Source organism: Mus pahari, chromosome 13, assembly GCF_900095145.1.
Source record: "Mus pahari chromosome 13, PAHARI_EIJ_v1.1, whole genome shotgun sequence".
Classification (NCBI taxonomy): Eukaryota; Metazoa; Chordata; class Mammalia; order Rodentia; family Muridae; genus Mus; species Mus pahari.
Genome location: NC_034602.1, coordinates 62,118,099 through 62,139,289, shown reverse-complemented (window position 1 = coordinate 62,139,289; position 21,191 = coordinate 62,118,099). Strand labels below are relative to the sequence as shown.

General features: G+C 39.0%; 1 protein-coding gene across 3 annotated transcripts in view; it reads right to left on the bottom strand.

The window, feature by feature from the left end:
- Gabrb1 (gamma-aminobutyric acid type A receptor beta1 subunit) overlaps positions 1 to 21,191 on the bottom strand; it is a 441,447-nt gene that overhangs the window by 403,464 nt on the left and 16,792 nt on the right. The window contains exons 2-4 of one of the 3 annotated variants that reach the window (XM_029545120.1): positions 8,540 to 8,604; positions 1,358 to 1,449; positions 882 to 949 (exon numbers count right to left, since the gene is read on the bottom strand). In XM_029545120.1, the coding sequence (XP_029400980.1) occupies positions 882 to 949; positions 1,358 to 1,430 (141 nt within the window). In that variant the 5' untranslated portion in view covers positions 1,431 to 1,449; positions 8,540 to 8,604. Of the gene's footprint in view, positions 1 to 881; positions 950 to 1,357; positions 1,450 to 1,635; positions 1,800 to 8,539; positions 8,605 to 21,191 lie in introns of those variants that run through there. The other 2 variants (XM_021210851.2, XM_029545121.1) reach the window with 2 other exon arrangements.

The window sequence follows — 21,191 nt, the reverse complement described above, 5'->3', positions numbered from 1 at the left end:
GGGGGGGGGGGGGGAGGAAAGATGGAAGAGAGGAAGGGAGGAAGGAAGGGAGGGAAGCGGGAAGGGAGGGAGGGAACGATGGCAAAGTGTAGATCCCTTAAAATTAATGACTATAACAATCCAGCCTTCCCCCACCTCAATCCTGTTAATCATCCAATCTCTATTTTTCTGCCCAGGTTTCTAGAATAAAGCCAAGTCATATGATTTGGTCGATTCTCCTCCGACTTAAGACTTAAAACTTTCAAGCTGCAGGAAGACAAACACATGAACCCTTGCATGGGTCCAGAATGCCTAGAAGCAAGCTTGGGCACTTCTGCTGCTAGCAACCCTAAACTGTTCATCTCAGCCTGTTGCTCTTGCCACACAGTGCGCTGGATTCTGTATGGTAGGGAGGGAACACTCGCGAGCCCTGCCAGTCTGGTGGCTGAGCTGGGTGGGTTGGGGCTTTCAGGCTGCTGAGCTGTGGAGATTTTGGGGCTCTTGTCTGGCCACAGCTGGCTGCGAACCCCAGGTCCGGGGGGGCCCCCATTGTACGCCACCTGACCGCCGGCAGATGGTGCCCTGCACAGTCAGGGAGACCCGGCTAAAGTAAGGCTCAGACTCCGCCCCAGCTAATCCACCGGCGCAACAGTCCCCCTTCCTTCCCAAAATAGTGCGGAGTACGTCTCCTTCGGAGCACTGCGGTAGCCTGTGTGTGTCGAAAATACAAACTGTGGGGCGACCGACTGTGTGTGTACTGGAGTGGAGCGTACACGCGGAGTGGGGACCCTGGGGACCAGGGCCGAGGTGACCACCAATGAAAAGCAGAGGACGGGGAACAGGTTCATTTCTCATCTGCGTAAGCTCGGGCCGGCCGCCGAGCCCTTGGGGAGGCCACTCACCATATTCACTTCCGAGACCATGTCTATGCTGGCGACATCGATCCGCATCCCGACGTCCACCGGGGGCCCTGCCGGGGAGGTGGACCACAGCAAAGACAGTCTTTGAGTGGCAGGGAGCTGAGGGGACATTGGGGGCTTCCCAGATCTTATTACAGACTAAGCAGGCTCCCTCCCTACCCCTTTCCTGTTGTAGGGGACAGCGGGAGAAAACAGGTGTGGGCACACGCGTGATGCAGTGACAGTGCAGAGGGTGTGTCGGCTTGAAGAGAGGGACAGCTCAGCCTGAGGATACGTCCACCTGAGATTGGGGATAGTGCGAGTGTGTGTGTGTGTGTGTGTGTGTGTGTGTGTGTGCAGGGCGTAGTATTGCACATTAACAGAAATGGTAAAATGGGGAAGGAGGCATTATATCTGACAGAAAAGGTGAACTAGGGATGGGTTACAGGTTGAAAAAAAAAAAAATGAAGAAGCATTACCTCCAAAGTCCGGCCGCAAGCGAATGTCATATCCTTTGAGCAGTCGGTCCACGGTCTCTTTCACGTATGACATGTTGCTGGGTTCATTGGAGCTGAAGGGAAGAAGTAGGGACCGTATTCAGAATGATCACAAACTGAAAACAGACATAAAAAAAGATCCAGGCACACCTACCCCCAAATAACAAGATACATGATCCAGCAGGCACGGGAAAAATAAAAAATAAAAGAAGAAGAAAAACACCAAGGAAAAAAGAGAGAGATTGAAGCAGGCAGCTCACCTGTGTGCACAACAAACCATGGCAACCATCACAGGAAAAGAGAGAAGCCCCAAACTCTCTCGATTTTGTACTGTCCACATTACTAACTCTGATGAAAGAATTGTCTTTTCTGCGAAGATTCAAGGAATGCAACTTAGTCGGCGGCTGGGCAGTAATTCCCGAATGGACCTGCGCATGCGCAGAGGGTACTCACTACCAAAAGACACCTTGTGCCTTGCAAACAATATTCCTAGCGGAACAGGCAACAGATTTCAATCCCTTTAAAGTTCCTGTCTGAGGTGCGCCGCGTTCTCCGGGTAGCCGAATACAACCTGCTGTCTCTATGCAAAGGAGCCAATGTGCTTGTGTGTGTGTGTGCCCAGTTTTCCTGAGCTGTGGTTTGCCGCGTTCCTTTCCCTCTTGTCCTAAGCTTGATTTTTTTTCCCTTTTTCTTTTCTTTTCTTTTCTTTTCTTTTCTTTTCTTTTCTTTTCTTTTCTTTTCTTTTCTTTTCTTTTCTTTTCTTTTCTTTTCTTTTCTTTTCCTTTCCTTTCCTTTCCTTTCTTTTTCTTTCTTTTCTTTTCTTTTTAAACAGGGCTTTCAATGATCTGGCTAAGACTATGATTGGCATCTTTTGTTGACAGTTATAGAGTTTCAAGCACAAGAAGTCTGGAGGTGGTTCTCTGGTTGTCTGTAGAAGAGGAGGGGAGGGCGCTGGAGAGGGGAGTGAGAAGCAAGGCCTGAAAAGGATTTGGGGGGTGGGGAGGAGGAAACGCAGGGAGGGTTTGAGAACCTGATAATCTTGTCCTCTCTTCTGAGGTAACCCAGGCAGCAGCAGGCTTGGTGTAGTGCTTGTCAGGGTTAGGGGGAGAGGGAGAACTGACTAACTTTTAAATGTATGCTTTTCCTTTCGCCCCCATCTCCATCAGTACATTTGGAAATGAAGGGAAGAAGGACGAGGCAACCCTGGCAACCAATTTTTTTTCCAGGACCTTTGCTGGTAAATCCTTTTTCCAGGACCTTTGCTGGTAAATCTTGTAGTTTTTAGTCGCCCAAGCTTCTAGCTTATAACTGTCAGTGTGCTAGCTCCTGTTGGTAATCCCTAAATAGAACACTGAACATCCTCAGTCTAATAGTCTTATGCAGCCCCAGGGAAGCCAATCTCCTTTGAAATAAAGGGAAATTAGCAAATGCAATTCAATAAGTATCACTAAAAACATGTTATGTGGCTGGAGACTCTGGGATAGATTCACGTCCATTGTTAAATAGCATGCATCAAGTCTTCATTTAATACTAGGTATTCTGAAACTTAGAGTAAACTTAAGAGTGTCTCTGGCCTTTAGAAATTCACAAACTCCTTACAAAGATAAGCAAAAAGATCACTTCATCCTTATATTGTCTGTGTAAACTGAAGAATTATTATCATATCAAGAAGCAATAGAAATTATCTTAGAGGAGGAGAAAATAGACAGAAGAGAAAGCTCTTGCCTGGTGAGGAAGGGGTATTCTTCTTGAGGGAAAACAGTGTGTGCCAAATCTTACAGACTAGAAACCTCACTTCTGTAACTGTTCGCAAAAGAGATCCATTGTAGAGAGGTGGGAGAAGAAAGTGATGGTGGATGATGGGATGTGGAAGAAAGTTGAGGAGATCATTTAGATTCAGGGGACACTGAACATTTAAGTTTAAGAGTTAGTTTTAGAGAAAAGGTTTGTGGTAGAACAGTTATAAGGATCATTGGCATGTCCCATTTGCTACGTCGTTATTCTTGAGCATACAACACTGGTCATCTCATCCAAACCTTGCAACAACACAACAATAGAGATAATGAAGAGATGACTTTAGACTACTGAATTCAGTAGTTAATGTCACACTGCTAATAAGTAGTGAAATATACATTTCAACCTAGAATCCGTGGGTACTGCTACTCTCTGCACTGTATAGCACAGACCATAGAGGCAAGAATTACATAAGAGAGACAAGAAGACAAGGAGGTTATTGCAGAGGGAAATAAAATAAGATACTGTTTAGTTTGGAGAGAAGTAACAGGTACAGACTTCCTAAAGTATAATAGAGACAACAAGAGATTACAAGAGCCGGGGGCGTGGTGGCACAGTCCTTTAATCCCAGCACTTGGGAGGCAGAGGCAGGTGGATTTCTGAGTTCGAGGCCAGCCTGGTCTACAGTGAGTTCCAGAGAAACCCTGTCTCATAAAAACCAGAGAGAGAGAGAGAGAGAGAGAGAGAGAGAGAGAGAGAGAGAGAGAGATTAAAAGAGACACAAACTAGGTACATATGAATGAATCTTCCTTAAAAAAAAAACCATTCAATCATTTCAACATGTACTGAATTTAACATTCTCAAAAAAAAGATAGTAACATTAATTTCATATTATATTTGAGCACCATAAAATCCTCAACCCTCAATGCTAAGTCTCAGATTCCTTAAGTTTGCTTGAGATGATGTCAACTTGTTCTTAAAAGACATATGGCTCTTCTTTTAGAGGGTAAAAGAAAAGATTCATTCACATCTCAAGGCCCTGCTGAAACATGGAATCTCTGCTCTGTATAACTCTGCAAAATCCACACTGCCACACACAAGCCACTTACAGGATTGCCACATCCGTAAGCTGTGCATTTATTCTTTAGATGTTTACTGAACATTTAGTAGGTGCCAGCCTTCGTACTGATGGTGTAGCAGTAAACAAAACAGTGTTCAGTTTCTTTTCTCACCTGTGGAGGGTAAAAACACACACAAGGCAGAAAAGAAATATTTGGTTGGGTGCTCACGGAGGCTGCTCATTTAACTTGTACACAATTCATTAGAATGTACACTTTCTAGTTGATTACAAAGCCCCAAGGTCCTTTTGGGGTAGAAAGCATCAGTACGTTAGCAAGGTCTGCTTAAGAGCCTTGACTTCACTATTGAGTCAATGGGTGAGTTTGGATATTTTAACCCTAGTGTTATGCATGCTTCTGTCAGATCAATCCTTCTGGATTTTGCTGTGAAATTATACTTTCTGATTAGACAAAAGGACAGTTTAAGAAATCATGTGATAGTGTTTTTTTTTTTCATTTTTATTAGTGTGTGTCAATGGTAGAAAATATGTTTTATCATAACATTTCCTATGATAGCCACCACTTATCATTGGAATACTGCTGAAGATGCAACCTAGTTTATATTAGTTATGTATGGGGAGGGTCTCTTGGGAGATAGTTCCTCAGACCTTCATACTCTGGAAATTGGCTGGTTTCCTGAGTAGTTTGCATCTGAATAACAATAAGAATCTTAAAACCCATTGGTTTGATCACTGGGCATGTTAGAATCATATATACAGCTTAGCTTTAACCATTATGCAAGATGTTAATGACCTGCATTTTGATACATTGCATTTCTCCTTGATGTTTTAGGAGTCTAAATTTAATCTCCCCTCTTCACACTTTACTAATTTAAAAACAGATATGTTGCGCTGAATATATAGAGTTTGTAAGTTGTCTTGGAACTGTGAAATAAATAAACCTTAAAAACTAAAAAGAAATAAGTTAATAATTGATCCAGGTGCCTTGGGAGGTTTTTTCCCCCCTCACAGCCTGAAAACAGGCAACACTTTCTTGTCTTGTGAAGTTGCTTGTTTCTTCCCAACACCTTTTTCTCCCTTCAGAGCTCAACCCAATTAAAAAAAAAAAAATCTGTCTCTGAAGCCCTGAAGGCCATTGACAAGCCCAAGTCTATTTCCTTCTGTCCAAACTCTTAGAAGAAAATGGATGAACCTTAGAAATTAGCATCTAAGTGAAAATAAAAGTAATTAAAAACATATTCACAAAACACTAACACCTCTAACACATATTCTTAATATTTCCTTAGACAAACAAAAACAAGGAAACATAAGAAAATCTATTCTATTGTAGTATCTTCAAAAGTCCCAAATGGATCTGTAAAAGCTGGGAAAAAAAAGAAAGAAAAGAAAAAAGAATAAAGAAAAGAAAATAGAGAAAGAGGAGGATAATGTAAGAACTGAAAATTGTAACCTTTTATCTATACTTAAGAAGTTAAATACAAATTCAGAATCTAGTTCTAACGTTTAAATGCAATAATGGGAGGTAAGAATAAGGCAAGATAAGTTTGGATGTAAATAAATAAATAAATAAAATAGAGAGTTGGGGAAATCTGTTTTTAGGATGTCAAGACATATTTAACCTATACAAATGATAATATCCTGTTGTTTGGGTCTTGTGTAAAGATAAGAAGAACTAGTAGAAGCACATATAAGGCCTGAGGAATGGTCTGGTAAAGCAGAAAAAGTTAAACACAATAAAAATCTATAAGGTAATTTATTATTCATAAAACAATATTTTACTTTGTTATATGTTCAAAATTTTAAGACTGGTAGAGATAAAAATAAAACATAAAATGCAAACCTAAAGAACATTATAAAAGCTGAGTAAAATCTACTTTTGTTCATATTTCAAAGAATAAAGTTTAGTGTGCAGGGGCTGGAGAGATGGCTCTTCATTGATTGCTCTTCCAGAGGACCTGAATTCAGTTCCCAGCAATGACATGGTAGCTCACAACCTTCTTTATGGGATCCATTGCCCTCTTCTTGTGTGTCTGAAGATAGCTATAGCATACTCATACAAACAAAATTTTTTAAAAAGTTTAGTGTATGGTATCATCTAAACAAAATATTGCAATCAGGACTTTTTGTTACCTCGTGGATATTGTGTTTAATGTAAAGGCTTCAAGTTTTCTCATTTCCCCATTCACTTATTGAATTGTGTAAGGAGGATGTGGTTTGAAATTATACAAAAATAAGCAATAAAAGTATAAAAACATCCCAACTAACCAGTATATAATACAAAGGACATCCTGGGGAAGAACATTTATGATTTTTCATAGGGCCCTAAAGTCGAAAGAAGTTGCCTTAATAGAGCTAAATCCTTCCACTAGACAATATAACACACTGAAATGTGATGTGGAGAGAGGCTAAGCCAGGTGAGAAGCATCACCCAAGGATTTAAAACTGAGGGAGATACAGTAAATGGAGGTCATTGATGGAGCTTTGAAGAGAAGTTGTATTTTCAGTAGAGGCAGGCATGCGCAGTGGAGAAGAACTGGGAGAGAGTTTGGTGATGAGAAATAACCCACTTACCCATGTGTGGTTGACCCTGACCCCTGAGCTACTGTGATACAGACTCCTGAGTGCCCGGTGCCAACTAGGCCTCTTGGATTTTCCTCCTTCTGCCATAGAAATATCTGGCTGCTGATTAAATTCTCTCATTTTCTTTTCTTTTTTTTAATAGATATTTTCTTCATTTATATTTCAAATGTTATCCCTAAAATCTCCTATACCCTCCCCCCACACTGCTCCCCAACCCACCCACTCCCGCTTCCTAGCCCTGGCATTCCCCTGTACTGGGGCATATGATCTTCGCAAGACCAAGGGCCTCTCTTCCCATTGATGGCCAACTAGGCCATCCTCTGCTACATGTGCAACTAGAGACACAGCTCTGGAGGGTACTGGTTAGTTCATATTGTTTTTCCTCCTATAGGGTTGCAGACCCCTTTAGCTCCTTGGGTAGTTTCTCTAGCTCCTACATTAGGGAATGGAACACAGGGCCCCCAATGAAGGAGCTAGAGAAAGTACCCAAGGAGCAAAAGGGGTCTGCATTTTTTTTTTTAAAAATAGAGAATTAACAATCTACCAATTTGTACTAGTCCCTGAAAGGATACAGCAAAAGAGTTACTACTTGAAGAATTACCTATTTATTTTTTATGGGATGAAATCAAAACTGAGAATCCATTCTTTCTTTGGAAGTTAAAGAAAAATGATCAAACATTTTAAATAGCACTGTATTTTCTTCAGTCACATGCCCTTTTTTTTTTAATACTGTACTGATGCTGAATACACATTGGATAAAAGATTTGGGGGGTTTCCCTTCTTAGATTTGCAAATATATTATGCATGGGCATAGAAAGATTTAAAATTTGCCTTACAAAGGTAACTGCTATTTAATATGAACTCTCAAATAAAAATATAGATATGTAATAAAAGGTCACCACGAAATAAGGACAGTGATCATAAAGAAGAAATAAATGTCATAAAAATAAAAACTAAGCCACTACAGAAAAGTAAGACTACTTCAACGTGCGTGTGATTGAGTTTGAGAATGCATAATAGAGAGAGCACATTTCTGGGAGCAGACATGCACAAAACAGACATGAGTCAATGACACTGAAATGCAATGCCAAGTCTGACAGAAGAATTTCACATAGAAAGTAAATTATGTGATCAGAGAGCATATTACTAAGCTGGATAATTAAAAGAATCAAATAATTATTCAAGTGGCATTGGGGAGAAGAAGCAGAAAGAGGAGGAAGAAAAAGGAAGAATGAGGGAGAGAGGAAAGAAGAGGGAGAAGAGGAGGAAGAGGAAGAGGAGATGGAGAAAAAGGAAAAGGAGAAAGTAAGAAAAAAGAAGGAAGAGGGTGATGAAGGAGGAAGTGAAGAGGAGGAGGGAGAGCAGGAGAGGAAGAAAAAAGATACCTCAAATATGGAGAAGAGAGGAGAACTCAATTATAAAAGGAGTTATATAACAAGAAAGCAGGGAGAAAAAAAGGGCGAGGAAATAAGTTAGAACTTAGAAATGTCCCAGAAACAACAAAAGTTATTAGTTTTATGATCAAATGGGCTCACTGAATGTTAAACAGCATTAATTAGTCATATTCTAGTGAAATTTCAGAACATCTTGGATACAGAAAAATCAAAGAAAACTAAGTCATCTACACGGGGAAGAGAATAACTTGGTATTCTTCTTATCAGCAAAGTTAGCACCAGAAGACAGTGAAAAGTCTTAAAAATCACAGCAAGTATCCAAGTGTGAACTCTGATCTAACCAGCTAGCGCTCCAGTATGTTAACACTATAAACTCACTTCTAAACATAGAAGAACTGAGAAAGTGTTGGTCCAACAGATTCTTCCAGCAGAAAAGTTGATTCCTGTAAAAAAAAAAATCATAAATATGAACTAAAAAATTTTTGACACAAAGTGAAATGATAAACAGACCTTTAAGGCATTTTTTTTTGTAAAATTGTAGGAAATATAAAGTATAAATCAAGAATTTACTCTGATTATATAGGTCAGAGGTATAGATCAAATATTATCATTAGAGAAAATGCCGTGAAACTGACAGGTTGTGAAGAAGGAAGGTGCGGATAGTTGGAGTACCATATACTTCTTAAGTGCATGTTGAGTTTTTTGAGCATTTGTCACGAGCCAAGACCTGCTTTAAGTTTTCTTCATATATTATGCCATTTGTACCTAACATCTCTAAACTCTATTGATTTTGTAGAAGTCTGAGAAAAAGATCAGATGAGAAGAGTGACTTCCTATGAGTAACAAGCTCAGAAGTGAAAGGTCCCATGCATAAGCTTTACCTTCTCTGCGCTACAGTTTCTGAAAGACAACTGGGAGGCATGGAAAGGGTGACACCCAAGTGCTTTGGGGAAAAAACAAAAACAAACAAACAAACAAACAAAAAACAACCAGGGAATTTCAACCAATATAAAAGAAAGGACTGGTCCCATTTGTCAAGATGCCTGATCTTAGAGCATAGGCTATTGGTGTTCTGTTCAGGAAATTTCCCCCTGTGCCCATGTGCTTGGAGGCTCTTCCCCACTTTCTCTTCTATTACTTTCAGGGTATCTGGTTGTATGTGGAGGTCCTTGAACCACTTGGACTTGAGCTTTGTACAAGGAGATAAGAATGGATCAATTCGTATTCTACATGATAACTACCAATTGAGCCAGCACCATTTGTTGAACATGCTGTCTTTTTTCCACCAGATAGTTTTAGCTCCTTTGTCAAAAATCAAGTAACCATAGGTGTGTGGGTTCATTTCTGTGTCTTCAATTCTATTCCATTGATCTACCTGTCTGTCACTGTACCAGTACCATGAAGTTTTTAATCAAAATTGCTCTATAGTAGAGCTTGAGGTCAGGGATGATAATTCCACCAGAAGTTCTTTTATTGTTGAGAATAGTTTTTTCTATCCTAGATTTTTTGTTATTCCAGAGGAATTTGCAAATTGCATTTTTAACTCAGTGAAGAATTGAGCTGGAATTTTGATGGGGATTGCATTGAATCTGTAGATTGCTTTCGGCAAGATGGCCATTTTTAATATATTAATCCTGCCAACCCATGAGCATGGGAGAACTTTCCATCTTCTCAGATTTCTTTCTTCAGAGACTTGAAGTTCTTATCATACAGATCTTTCACTTGCTTAGTTAGAGTCACAGCAAGGTATTTTTATATTATTTTTTGACTATTGTGAAGGGTATAGTTTCCCTAACTTCTTTCTCACGCTGTTTATCCTTCATGTAGAGGAAGGCCACTGATTTGTTTGAGTTAATTTTATATCCAGCTACTTCGCTGAAGTTGTTTATCAGGTTTAGGAGTTCTCTGGTGGACTTTCTGGGCTCACTTAAGAACACTATCATAATAACGTCTGCAAATAGTGATATTTTGACTTCCTCCTTTCCAATTTGTATCTCTTTGATCTCCTTTTGTTGTCTAATTGCTCTGACTAGAACTTCAAGTACTATATTGAATAGATAGGGAGAGAGTGGGCAGCCTTGTCTAGTCCTTGATTTTAGTGGGGTTGCTTCAAGTTTCTCTTGATTTAGCTTGATGTTGGCTACTGGTTTGTTGTATATTGCTTTTACTATGTTTAAAATTGCAAAGATTCTGCAAGTCAAAGGACACTGTCAATAGGACAAAAAGGCAACCAACAGATTGGGAAAAGATCTTTACCAATCCTAAATCTGATAGAGGGCTAATATCCAATATATACAAAGAACTCAAGAAGTTAGACTCCAAAGAAACAAATAACCTTATTTAAAAAATGGGGCATAGAGCTAAACAAAGAATTTTAACTGAGGAATACTGAATGGCTGAGTAACAACTAAGACATGTTCAACATCCTTAGTCATTAGGGAAATGCAAATCAAAAACAACCCTGAGATTATACCTCACATCAGTAAGAATGGATAAGATCAAAACTCAGGTGACAGCAGATGCTGGCAAGGTTGTAGAGAAAGAGGAACACTCCTCCATTACTGGTGGGATTGCAAGTTGGTACAACCACTCTGGAAATCAGTTTCATGGTTCCTCAGAAAATTGGACATAGTATTACCTGATGACCCACTAATACCACTCCCGGGCATATACCTAGAAGATGCTCCAACATGTAATAAGGTCACATGCTCCATTATGTTCATAGCAGCCTTATTTATAATAGCCAGAAACTGAAAAGAACCCAGATGTTCCTCAACAGAGGAATGGATACAGAAAATGTGGTACATTTACACAATGGTGTACTACTCAGCTATTAAATACAATGAATTTGTTAAATACTTAGGCAAATGAATGTATTTAGAGGATATCATCCTGAGTGAGGTAACCCAATCACAAAAGAATACACATAGTATGCACTTACTGATAAGTGGATATTAGCCCAGAAGCTCAGAATACCCAAGATACAATTCACAAACCACATGAAACTCAAGAAGAAGGAAGACCAAAGTGTGGATACTTTGATCCTTCTTAGAAGGGAGGGGGGAACAAAATACCCATGGAAGGAGCTGCAGAGACAAAATGTTGAGCAAAGACTGAAGGAGCGACCTTCCATAGACTGCATCACCTGGGGATCCATCCCATAAACAACTTCAAAACTAGAGACTTTTGTGAATGCCAACAAGTGCTTACTGACTGAAGCCTGTTATAGCTGTCTCCAGTGCCTGACAAACACAGAGGTGGATCCTCGCAGTCTACCATTGGACTGAGCACAGGGTCCACAATGGAGGAGCTAGAGAAAGGACCCAAGGAGCTGAAGAGTGTAGCATCCCCATAGGAGGAACAACAATATTAACTAACCAGTACCCCCAGAGCTCACAGGGACTAAATCACCAATCAAAGAGTACACATGATGGGACTCATGGCTCCAGCTGCATATGTAGCAGAGGATGGCCTTGTCAGTCATCCATGGGAGGAGAGGCCCTTGGTGCTGTGAAAATTCTATGCCCCAGTATAGGGGAATGCCTGGGCCAGGAAGCAGGTGTGGGTGGGTTGGTGAGCAGGGGGAGTGGAAACCAGGAAAGGGAACAACATTTGAAATGTAATAAAACAAATATCTAATAAAAAAAAACAGGACTACATTAGTAGTTCAGTGTTACTTTGGTTATAAAAAATGATAGATCATCACCCATGAAGGTCTGTGCATATGCACATAAGATAAAAATGCAGGTGTGTCTGCACATCACTTTGAGTACTTTTTACTTTTTAAAAAATTGGTTATTTTACTTATTTACATTGCAAATGTTGTCATCCTTGCTAGTTCTTGCTCCAGCAAAACTCCCATCCCATTCTGGTCTCCCCTCCACAAACTACCCATCCCATCCCCTCTCCACTTTGCCTCTAAGAGGGTGCACCCAACCCACCCACCCACTCCTACCTCACCCCTCTAGGATCCTCTTTAGTTTGGGCATCAAGTCTCCACAGGACCAAGGGCCTCTCCTCCCAATGATGCCAGATAAGTCCATATGCAGCTCCATTCACGTATACTCTTTGTTTGGTGGTTAAGTCCATGTGAGCTCTGAGAAGTCCAGATTAGTTGATGTTGTTCTTCCCACGAGCTGAAGGGGACTGCAACCCCACAGAAGAGTACTCTTCACTTTCAAATTATTTTTATTCCTGCTGCCAAGATTGTTAAACTACACCAATATTAGAATTGAAAATATAAAATATTTTTAAGGAATATAAATCTCCCTTCCTAAAATTTAGCAATGCATTAACATTTTATAAAGCACTAAGAAGGAGACAAAGGGTGAAGAAACTAGAGTCTATAATTTTAAATCTACATTATCAGTAACATTTTCATGACAGCCCATTTCTATTAATACCCACAAACATTAGAAATTCAAGTATAAGTTGGTTTGTTTGTTAGAAAGAAATATGGAATTGATTTTGAAACAGAAAAATGAATACATATATAAAAAGTAAAGGTAAAGATTTCTAATACTGAAAATTAAAGTGTTCACCCCAAATACTTGAATTTAAAAGCAAATTAGTTATTTGAATTTTAAAAGAGAATAACCAATCAGTCTAAAGATATTTTGAGCTTCTTAAAAGAAAACAGTTTGTGGGTTTACTCCTCCAAAGCTTCAAAGCATTACACAATATATTGTGTAATCTTAGTGGAAGTGCAAACTTGTACAACCACTTTGGAAATCAATTTGGCAGTTTCTCAGAAAATTGGGAATAGTTATTCTTTCAAGACCCAGCTATACCACTCCTGGGCATACACTAAGTGATGCTTCCCCATCCCACAAGGACACTTGCTCAACTATGTTCACTGCAGCTTTATTTGGCCTGTTGTTCCTTGTGAAATAGTCACAATGAGAATAAGAAGTCATTAAGGAGCGGAGTGTTAGATGAGACCCTTAATCCCAAGAAGTAGGAAGCCTGAGGACAAGGGGCACAAGTTCAAAGCTTTCTTGAACTTCGGGATGAACTTAAGTCCATCCAGAATAATTTAGTATGACCTTGTTTCTAAAGCTGTAAAAATGGAAAATGGATTAGGAAAAGCTCAGTTGTAGAACATTTTTTCAGCATATGCTGGGTCCTAGTTTCAGTTTCTAGCATCGGGGAAAAAATTTAGTTTATGGACATTAGTCCAGAGACATTGATTGAAGTGATAAGTGTGTGTGTGTGTGTGTGTGTGTGTGTGCACGCGTGTGCGTGTGTGTGTGTGTGCATGCATGTGCGTGTGTGTTTTTGAGTACATTTGAGTATTACAAATGAATCATTATATAGGGCAAGTTTTTTTTCTTGATGATAGTTACTCTTTCTTGTATTATATATTACTTTTAGTTTGCAGTGTGTTTTTTATTTCAATATTTGGGTTGAATCCTAACCTAACACCGTCTCTGACCACAACCCCAGTGAAAGTCTACAGCACATATTTTCAGTACTGCCCAGAGATACAGTTCTCAGTTAAGAACATGTTCATTAACAGTCCCCTGCCTCCTGGGATTGAGCAGATATATAACTAATGTGACCCTTGGCTAGGTATCGCCAGAATCATATTGCTTTTCATTCCACTTTGACCCATCAAATGATGAACCCTTTAGATTTGTTCAATGTTAACAGGAGCAGAAAACTTAACAATCTGACAACACCACAGCCCTTGAGATTAACCTGAGAAATAGTGAGAGATACAGAGAGTATTTCTGTAATTTCACCTTGAAATGCCCAGGCCAGTTGATCTCCATGGGAGGCCTCTCCTTCTCCAAGGAGAAAAGGAGGAGGAAATGGGGAGGGGGCGGGACTAGGAGAAGAGAAGAAAGGGGAAGCTGTGAGATGGATGTAAAGAAGTGAATTAATGAAAAAAACACAATGATATAAGTAGACTTGCTTTGTCTGTCAGCTAGCAGCCAGCAACATGGCTTTGTGGGTCCAAGAATTAATCCCCCCTCCTCTTTTTTCTTTTAAGGGGAATAAGAATATGGCTCATGGTAAGAGAAATGGTCTAGCATGTGGAGCCAATAGAGTTTGACCCCAGTTCTACAAACCCCTAAGGATGTTTGGTTTGCAGTTTGGTTTTGTTTGGTTTAAGGCATCATCCTGTGCCTTTTGCTGCAGAAACCCATGCTCCTGGACCTTTGTGTATTTGTGGATGTTTTGTGTTATGAATTCCTTCCTTCTTGCCATGTGCCTGCTATCTAATTAGCATTAAGTTGCTCTGATGGCCAGAAGTAGCTCTGTCCACTTCACTCCTGTAAAGTAATATGCAGCCATACCTTATTCACAGTTTGACTTAAACTTATATTTGAACAAACTTTCTCTATAGCTTCATTGTTAGTGCGATATATAATTTCCCCACTTCATTATAATCCCTAGAAATAATGTCTATGATAGCACCTAACCAAAATGTGACATACTGTGGAAGCTCAGATAAGTCTTAAATAAAATTAAGAATAAAATACACAAATAAAGAACATCCCTGGTACAATGGAATAGAAAAGGCTCAATAAGTGCTATTCTTAATCACAGAAATTCAACATGTTTCAAAACTCTCATGTTTGTCTATAGCTAATATAATATATTGAAGGACAGCAGGCAAATATTTACAAACTAGGACAGGCAGTTGCTCTCCAACCTTTCTCATCAATGTCTATGAAAACATATACTATCTACCTTGAATTTCACAGATGAAAATTTTCATGCTGAAATATTACCTACACTTGGATATAATTCAGAGGCTGTACAATATTGGATTCTCTCATGGGTTTGCTTTTCAACATGAAAAGCCCCTGGAAACAAGTTTTTTTGGACTAATTCATTTGGCACTTACATTGAGTTGAGTTGACCTTGTAGCGTGAGTATATTTTGTGTAGACATGTATATCTCTGTGATTGTCTCTGTGTGTGTAGGTTCAGGTACATGTGTATAGTCTTTCTACACACAAAACCTAACTCCAAGAACTCCTAAAGCTCTCAGACTCTCTAAAGGATTTGCATTTTATATGCTACTGAAATAATTTATGGCCAGAGCTCCTGGATAGCTTCAGGAAAGTGGCTGGTTTCCAGGGGAACCAATTGTTAATTAGAAGGTTGAAAAGTTCAGTCTGACTTCTCATTTCTTTCCAGTAGGAAAGAAAGCCAAATATTCAGGTGATTGCCAATGTTTATTAATTAATTCAGTCTTAGATCTATAAGGACTTTTCCAGAAATTCTACAAAGGACAATTGTAAAGCTTCTAGACTGATTACCAAATGGAGGTGCTTGTATGGTAGGTGTCTAGACAGGTTTGGAAACATTGGTACCTTCCTCTATACCTTGCCCAAGGCCCAGTTCCAACCTCCTTTTCAAATTTTATATTCTACAATGAACAGTTGATAATAAGAAAGTCACTCTCATGAGTTGTATGAGCCATTCTAGCCAACAATGAATTGGAGAAGCGGTAGTTATGGAAAGTTCTGATTCATATCCCATGGGTTAGGTTAGAAGGACAGAAAATAACCTGGAATTTGCATTGGTGTCTGAATGGACACTGAATGTTTAGTGTTGTGAGCTTTTATAACCCACATGAGCAAATTCCCTCTCTAAGATTGTAAAAATTAAGTCATAGAAACCCAACTGGTATTTACTGAGGAGACTGACTTGGGTTTTGTGGAATAAGGAGGACATTCAAGAATAAAGGTCTACAGAGTGAGTTCCAGGACTGCCAGAGCTATACAGAAAAACCAAAGAAAACAAAACAAAACAAAACCAAAAGAATACAGATGGATATTTTTCCTAAACATAAGAATTTGTAGAGAAAAAGCCACAAATTTTCATTACTGAAAGAGAATCGATATACTTCTCAGTTTAAGTACCAATGTAATTCCATTAAAATATAAACAGCTTCTTTGAAAACACGGTATGTTAAAAATGAATGACAGTTTTGCAACAAAGAACAGCTAAAAGAATATATAGAAGAGGCCCCCCCAAAGATGATTGTTCCATTCTAGCTCTCAACATTGATCACAGAAATTATGAAATCTTGAAAATTCAGAAGAAAACAAAAGCCAGAATCTGATCTAATAATATATGGTACCATTATTGGTTATGGAGTCAACTGTAAGAGGTAATAAGTTTTCCAGTGCCTTTAGGGTTAATTAACAAATAAGTTAAAAAGATTCCTGGATATATCTATACACAGAGTATGCATACTGGGATGAGAAGATTCATATACTTAACTACTCCTGAGCTTAAGTCTTCTATGTAGGGCTGGGCGTGGTGGCGCATGCCTTTAATCCCAGCACCCGGGAGACGGAGGCAGGATGAGTTTTGAGTTTAAGGTCAGCCTGGTCTACAAAGTGAGTTCCAGGGTAGCTAGGGCTATACAGACAAACCTTGTCTCAAAAAATAAAGTCTTCTATGCAATTCATTATAACATTAAAGGGTTAAATTTGCCTTATATCCTGACATATATTTGTATCTGAATATTTCGAAAATGGAATTAGGGGATCAAAGAGAAGCTCTTTGGGGGATACACAGTCATCTGGGGACCAGCTGAGCTGAAAGGCAAGAAGTGTTTGAAATTTAAATCAAATTATTAAACATACTGTATGATGAAAGTAGTTTTCAAAACATAAGAAATTAATAGCAGAACAAATCTTAAACTAACAAAGTAGAACCTGAATAACTATAAAAAGTCATAAATCAATAACAGAATGAACACTGTATCAGAATTTCTGAACTCAAAGGAAAGATAAACACTAACTGAAGTCACAAAACGGTCACTGACAAAACCAGTAACCAACTTATTAATTCTTGGGTTTATAATTCTTAGACCTATAATTCTAAAAACATTTTAAAAACCTTGATAGCCCAAGTATTCTTAAGAATTGGAATGAGTGGCATCACTGAAATTAATTATCTAGCCAGAAAATGAAGCTTCTTCAGTGCTGAGGCTCAGCATTGCTTTTCACACCCACCCACAACCCTAATCTACTAGAAATGTCACTCTTCAGGAGTTCAGTTTGTTGCTCTACTGAAAAAAAGCTACATGTTCAGGAATGGTTTGTGTGTGTGTGTGTGTGTGTGTGTGTGTGTGTGTGTGTGTGTGTATATGTGTGTTTGTGTATGTTTGTGTGTATTATGTATGTATGTGTGTGCATGTTTGTATGTGTGAATGTATGTATGTATGTTTGTATGTGTGTGTTTTTAAGTGTGTGTGTTTGTATGTGTGTATATGTGTGTGTGTATGTGCATGTGTGTGTATGTGTATGTGTGTGTATGTGTATGTGTGTGGGAGAAATTTTAGCAAGCTCTGAGTCTTTGGAAGGAAGATTAATAAATCATAGTACATCCTTATAGCGTTTTATAGTGGTTAAATGAATGTCATGAAGTTATAATTTTGAGGCAAACTCTTAACTTTTCCCAAGCACGTTCTAGTTAGAGTGACATGTTGTGTGTTTTAAGTGACAGAATTGTAAAAGGAATGTTGTGGGTGACTTTGTAGCTGACATGACCAGATATCTAGTGTAAACTTCACTGTTTTCAGTTTTCTTGTGCTTCTACATAGGCTGAAAAGGAGGAACTATAGGATGGAAGCATATAAGATTTGCAAGTTACCACCAGCATAAAAGCTGCTCAGCAAAGCCTTACAAAAGAAAGAATAAAAAATTCTTATTCTATGAACTTGTATTGATTGTTATAGAAACTAGGATTATCATGAAAAAACAATAAAATATATGAATGTGAAATATATGTAATATTAATAAAAACAAATTTCCTATAGTAATATCTATAAAATGTGAAACCACTTTATATGTTATGTATGCTGTATACATATTTGATAATAACATAAATGTCCGTGGAACCATGGATAACAAATTACTATAATGGCTACTTCAAAAGATGAAATAAGTGTGAGTGCTTCAGTCCTTCTTAGAAAGAGGAACAAAATACTCATGGGAGCAAATAGGGAGACAAAATGTGGAGCAGAGACTAAAGGAAAGGCCATCCAGAGACTGCCCCATCTGGGGATCCATCCCATATACAGCCACCAAACCCAGACACTATTGTGGATGCCAACAAGTATGAGTCTGATATAGCTGTCTCCTGAGAGGCTCTTCCAGAGCCTGACAAATACAAGAGGCAGATGCTCACTGTGAACCATTGGACTGAGCACAGGGGTCCCCAATGGAAGAGTTAGGGAAAGGACTGAGGGAGCTGAAGGGGTTTGCAACCCCATAGTAAGAACAATGATATCAACCAACTAGACCTCCCCCCACCCAAAGCTCCCAGCGACTAAACCACCAACCAAGGAGTACATATGGAGGGACCCATGTCTCTAGCTGAATATGTAGCAGAGGATGGCCTTGTCAGGCATCAATGGGAGAAGAGGCCTTTGGTCCTGTGAAGGCTTGATGCCCCAGTGTAGGGAAATGCCAGGGCTGGGAGGCAGGAGTGGGTGAGTGGGGATACTCTCACAGAAGCAGGAGGAAGGGGGATGGGTTAGGGAGTTTCGGGGGGGCAAGAATGGGAATAACATTTGAAATGTAAATAAATAAAATATCCAGTAAAAAAAAAAAAAGATAAAATCACAGGTGTGGTGTGGTTCTTGTAAGTCTTTATTTATGCTGATAATGTTTTATATCTTCAATTTAGAGTAAATTTTGTTAAAATGGTAGAAAATATAGTCTCTAGACTGTTGTTATTTCATTCTCTCTTGTGAGAATATCTTTTTATTTAAACATTTTATTTAAAAATATTTTAGAACCTTCAGAGAAAACTCAAGTGGCTGAAAGTGTTGCATAAGCATGAGGATGAGAATTTGGTTTCCAGTATCAATATTACAAAGTGGGTTTTAGCAAGCAGTAACCATCGCTTCAAAGAAGACAGAAACGAGGACACTGGTGATTGTTTGCTTCTAGACTTGCTAGACCATGTAGTCCTCAGGTGTAGACACTGACCCTGACTCAGAATGAATAGTATGAAGTGACAGAGGACAACGGCATCTTCTTTTGGCTTCCATGTATATCTACAGCCACACATATACATACACATATATGCAAACATACACAGACATTAAAAACAAGGACTTTTTGAAGAACTCATATGGAAATCTATTAAATCTATTAATGTAGAAGCTTCTAAACACTCATATCACCCACCTATCTATCTATCTATCTATCTATCTATCTATCTATCTATCTATCTATCTATCCCATCACACATATCTGCATACACATTAATATATTTATGTTATCTACTATACACATATCTTGAAAACAAAGGGTAACACATAAAAGGACAAAAAAAAAAACAAAAAACAAACAAACAAAAAAGACCAGTATGAGGGGAATGGGTTACCTCTGCTGGAGCTGTTGGCCAGTAAGGTCCCACAGACCCAAAACATTGCCTATTGCCAATGTTTTTGTTTACATCCTAGAATGTAACAGAAAGACATCATTGTTGAAGACAGCATATGCTTGAATATGGAACATGTAGAGTACTGACTCACTTGGCTTCTTCCTCTCTTCTGGGTAGCTTTTATAGCGCTTTAGTAACTATCCGTTTTGCCCAGGAGTGAACTCTGAGAACTACAATGATGACTGGTCTTGCAAAATACAGCCACTGGTACAATAGTGGCATGAATGTCACTAGAGTAACCAACGCTTGTCTTATTAGATGCAATGCCTGTTCCACAAGATAAAATCTATGCCTACCTTCATTTCTCAGGCCATGAACCTGTGACTAAATAATTCATAGTCCCTAGAGGAGAACTTATTATTATTTTCCTGCTTAGTTGACACAGTGTCCTAACGATTTCTCATTATATTCACACATTAGTGTATCTTTCAACTCTTGTCTGGAAACCGGTTTTTTTTGTTGTTGTTGTTGTTTTTCAGTAGTTGATGACCAACACAGAAACACACAATCGGTCAAGGTGCAGAGAACAAAGAAAATTGGGAATTTTTCAGTCTGACTTGGAACGCGTATATAACATTCCTTTCTGGAAGAAGAGGCAGGGAAAGATTGTAAAATCCAGAGGCACTCGATGACTACAACTAAGCATCACTTTCTGGATGCAGCAGGGCATTTACACACGTAAGCTTATCGAACAGTAGTCATCCACTTTCCCAGTGCTGCAGCCCTTCACTGTAGTTCTTCATGTTATGATGGCCCCAAATATAAAATTATTTTTGTTGCTACTTCATTACTGTAATTTTGCTACTGTTAGGAATCATAATATAAATATCTGTGTTTTCCAGTGATCTTAGGCAGTCTCTGTGAAAGGGGTGTTTGACCTCCAAGGGATCACACCCCACAGGTTGAACATCACTGTTATAGACATTTTAAAAACATGCATCAGACCTGTACAAAGCTCCAGCCAGACAAGATTTCACAAAGCCAGGGGAGGCGGGCAGGATATCCCACCCCTCTTTGAGAAGCTAGTGATAATTGCTAGTATCTGAGAGAAGGATAGTCAGTGTTCTGTAAAGGTGTGGTCTTTGGGAAGACAACCGTTCTCCAATGAACACTCACACATGCTAGGACATAGGGGAAAGACAAATTGAACTTGATGGATTTTTGTTGTTGTTTTTTGTTGTTGACCATTTTCTTAATGACTAGCAAGGTTTTGGGTTAATTTTGCAAATGTTTGTTGGAAGATTTAATCCCTGTCCATTTAACAATCATGTAAAACTAGGCTTAGGCATCAACTGTAAAAATTTAAAAGGGCCACCTTTCCCCCTCTTCACTCAGAAAATGTATCTTACTTGCAGAGTATGAATGTATGAGCTGCTTTGATATTGGAATCCCTTGAAAAAAATGCAATTAAGTACAATGTTTAGAGAAACCACTCACAAGTTCCCCACCTCCTGGCAGGAGTTTTGAGACATACTCAAGCCAGAGAACAGGTGTGCGTGTGCTCATAAACCATTTCCTTGGGAACAGCATGCTCCTGATGTCTGGTGGTTCTTAGAATCCTAGTCAAGCATGACCATTTGCCTCACCTTGGACCTTACTTTCAT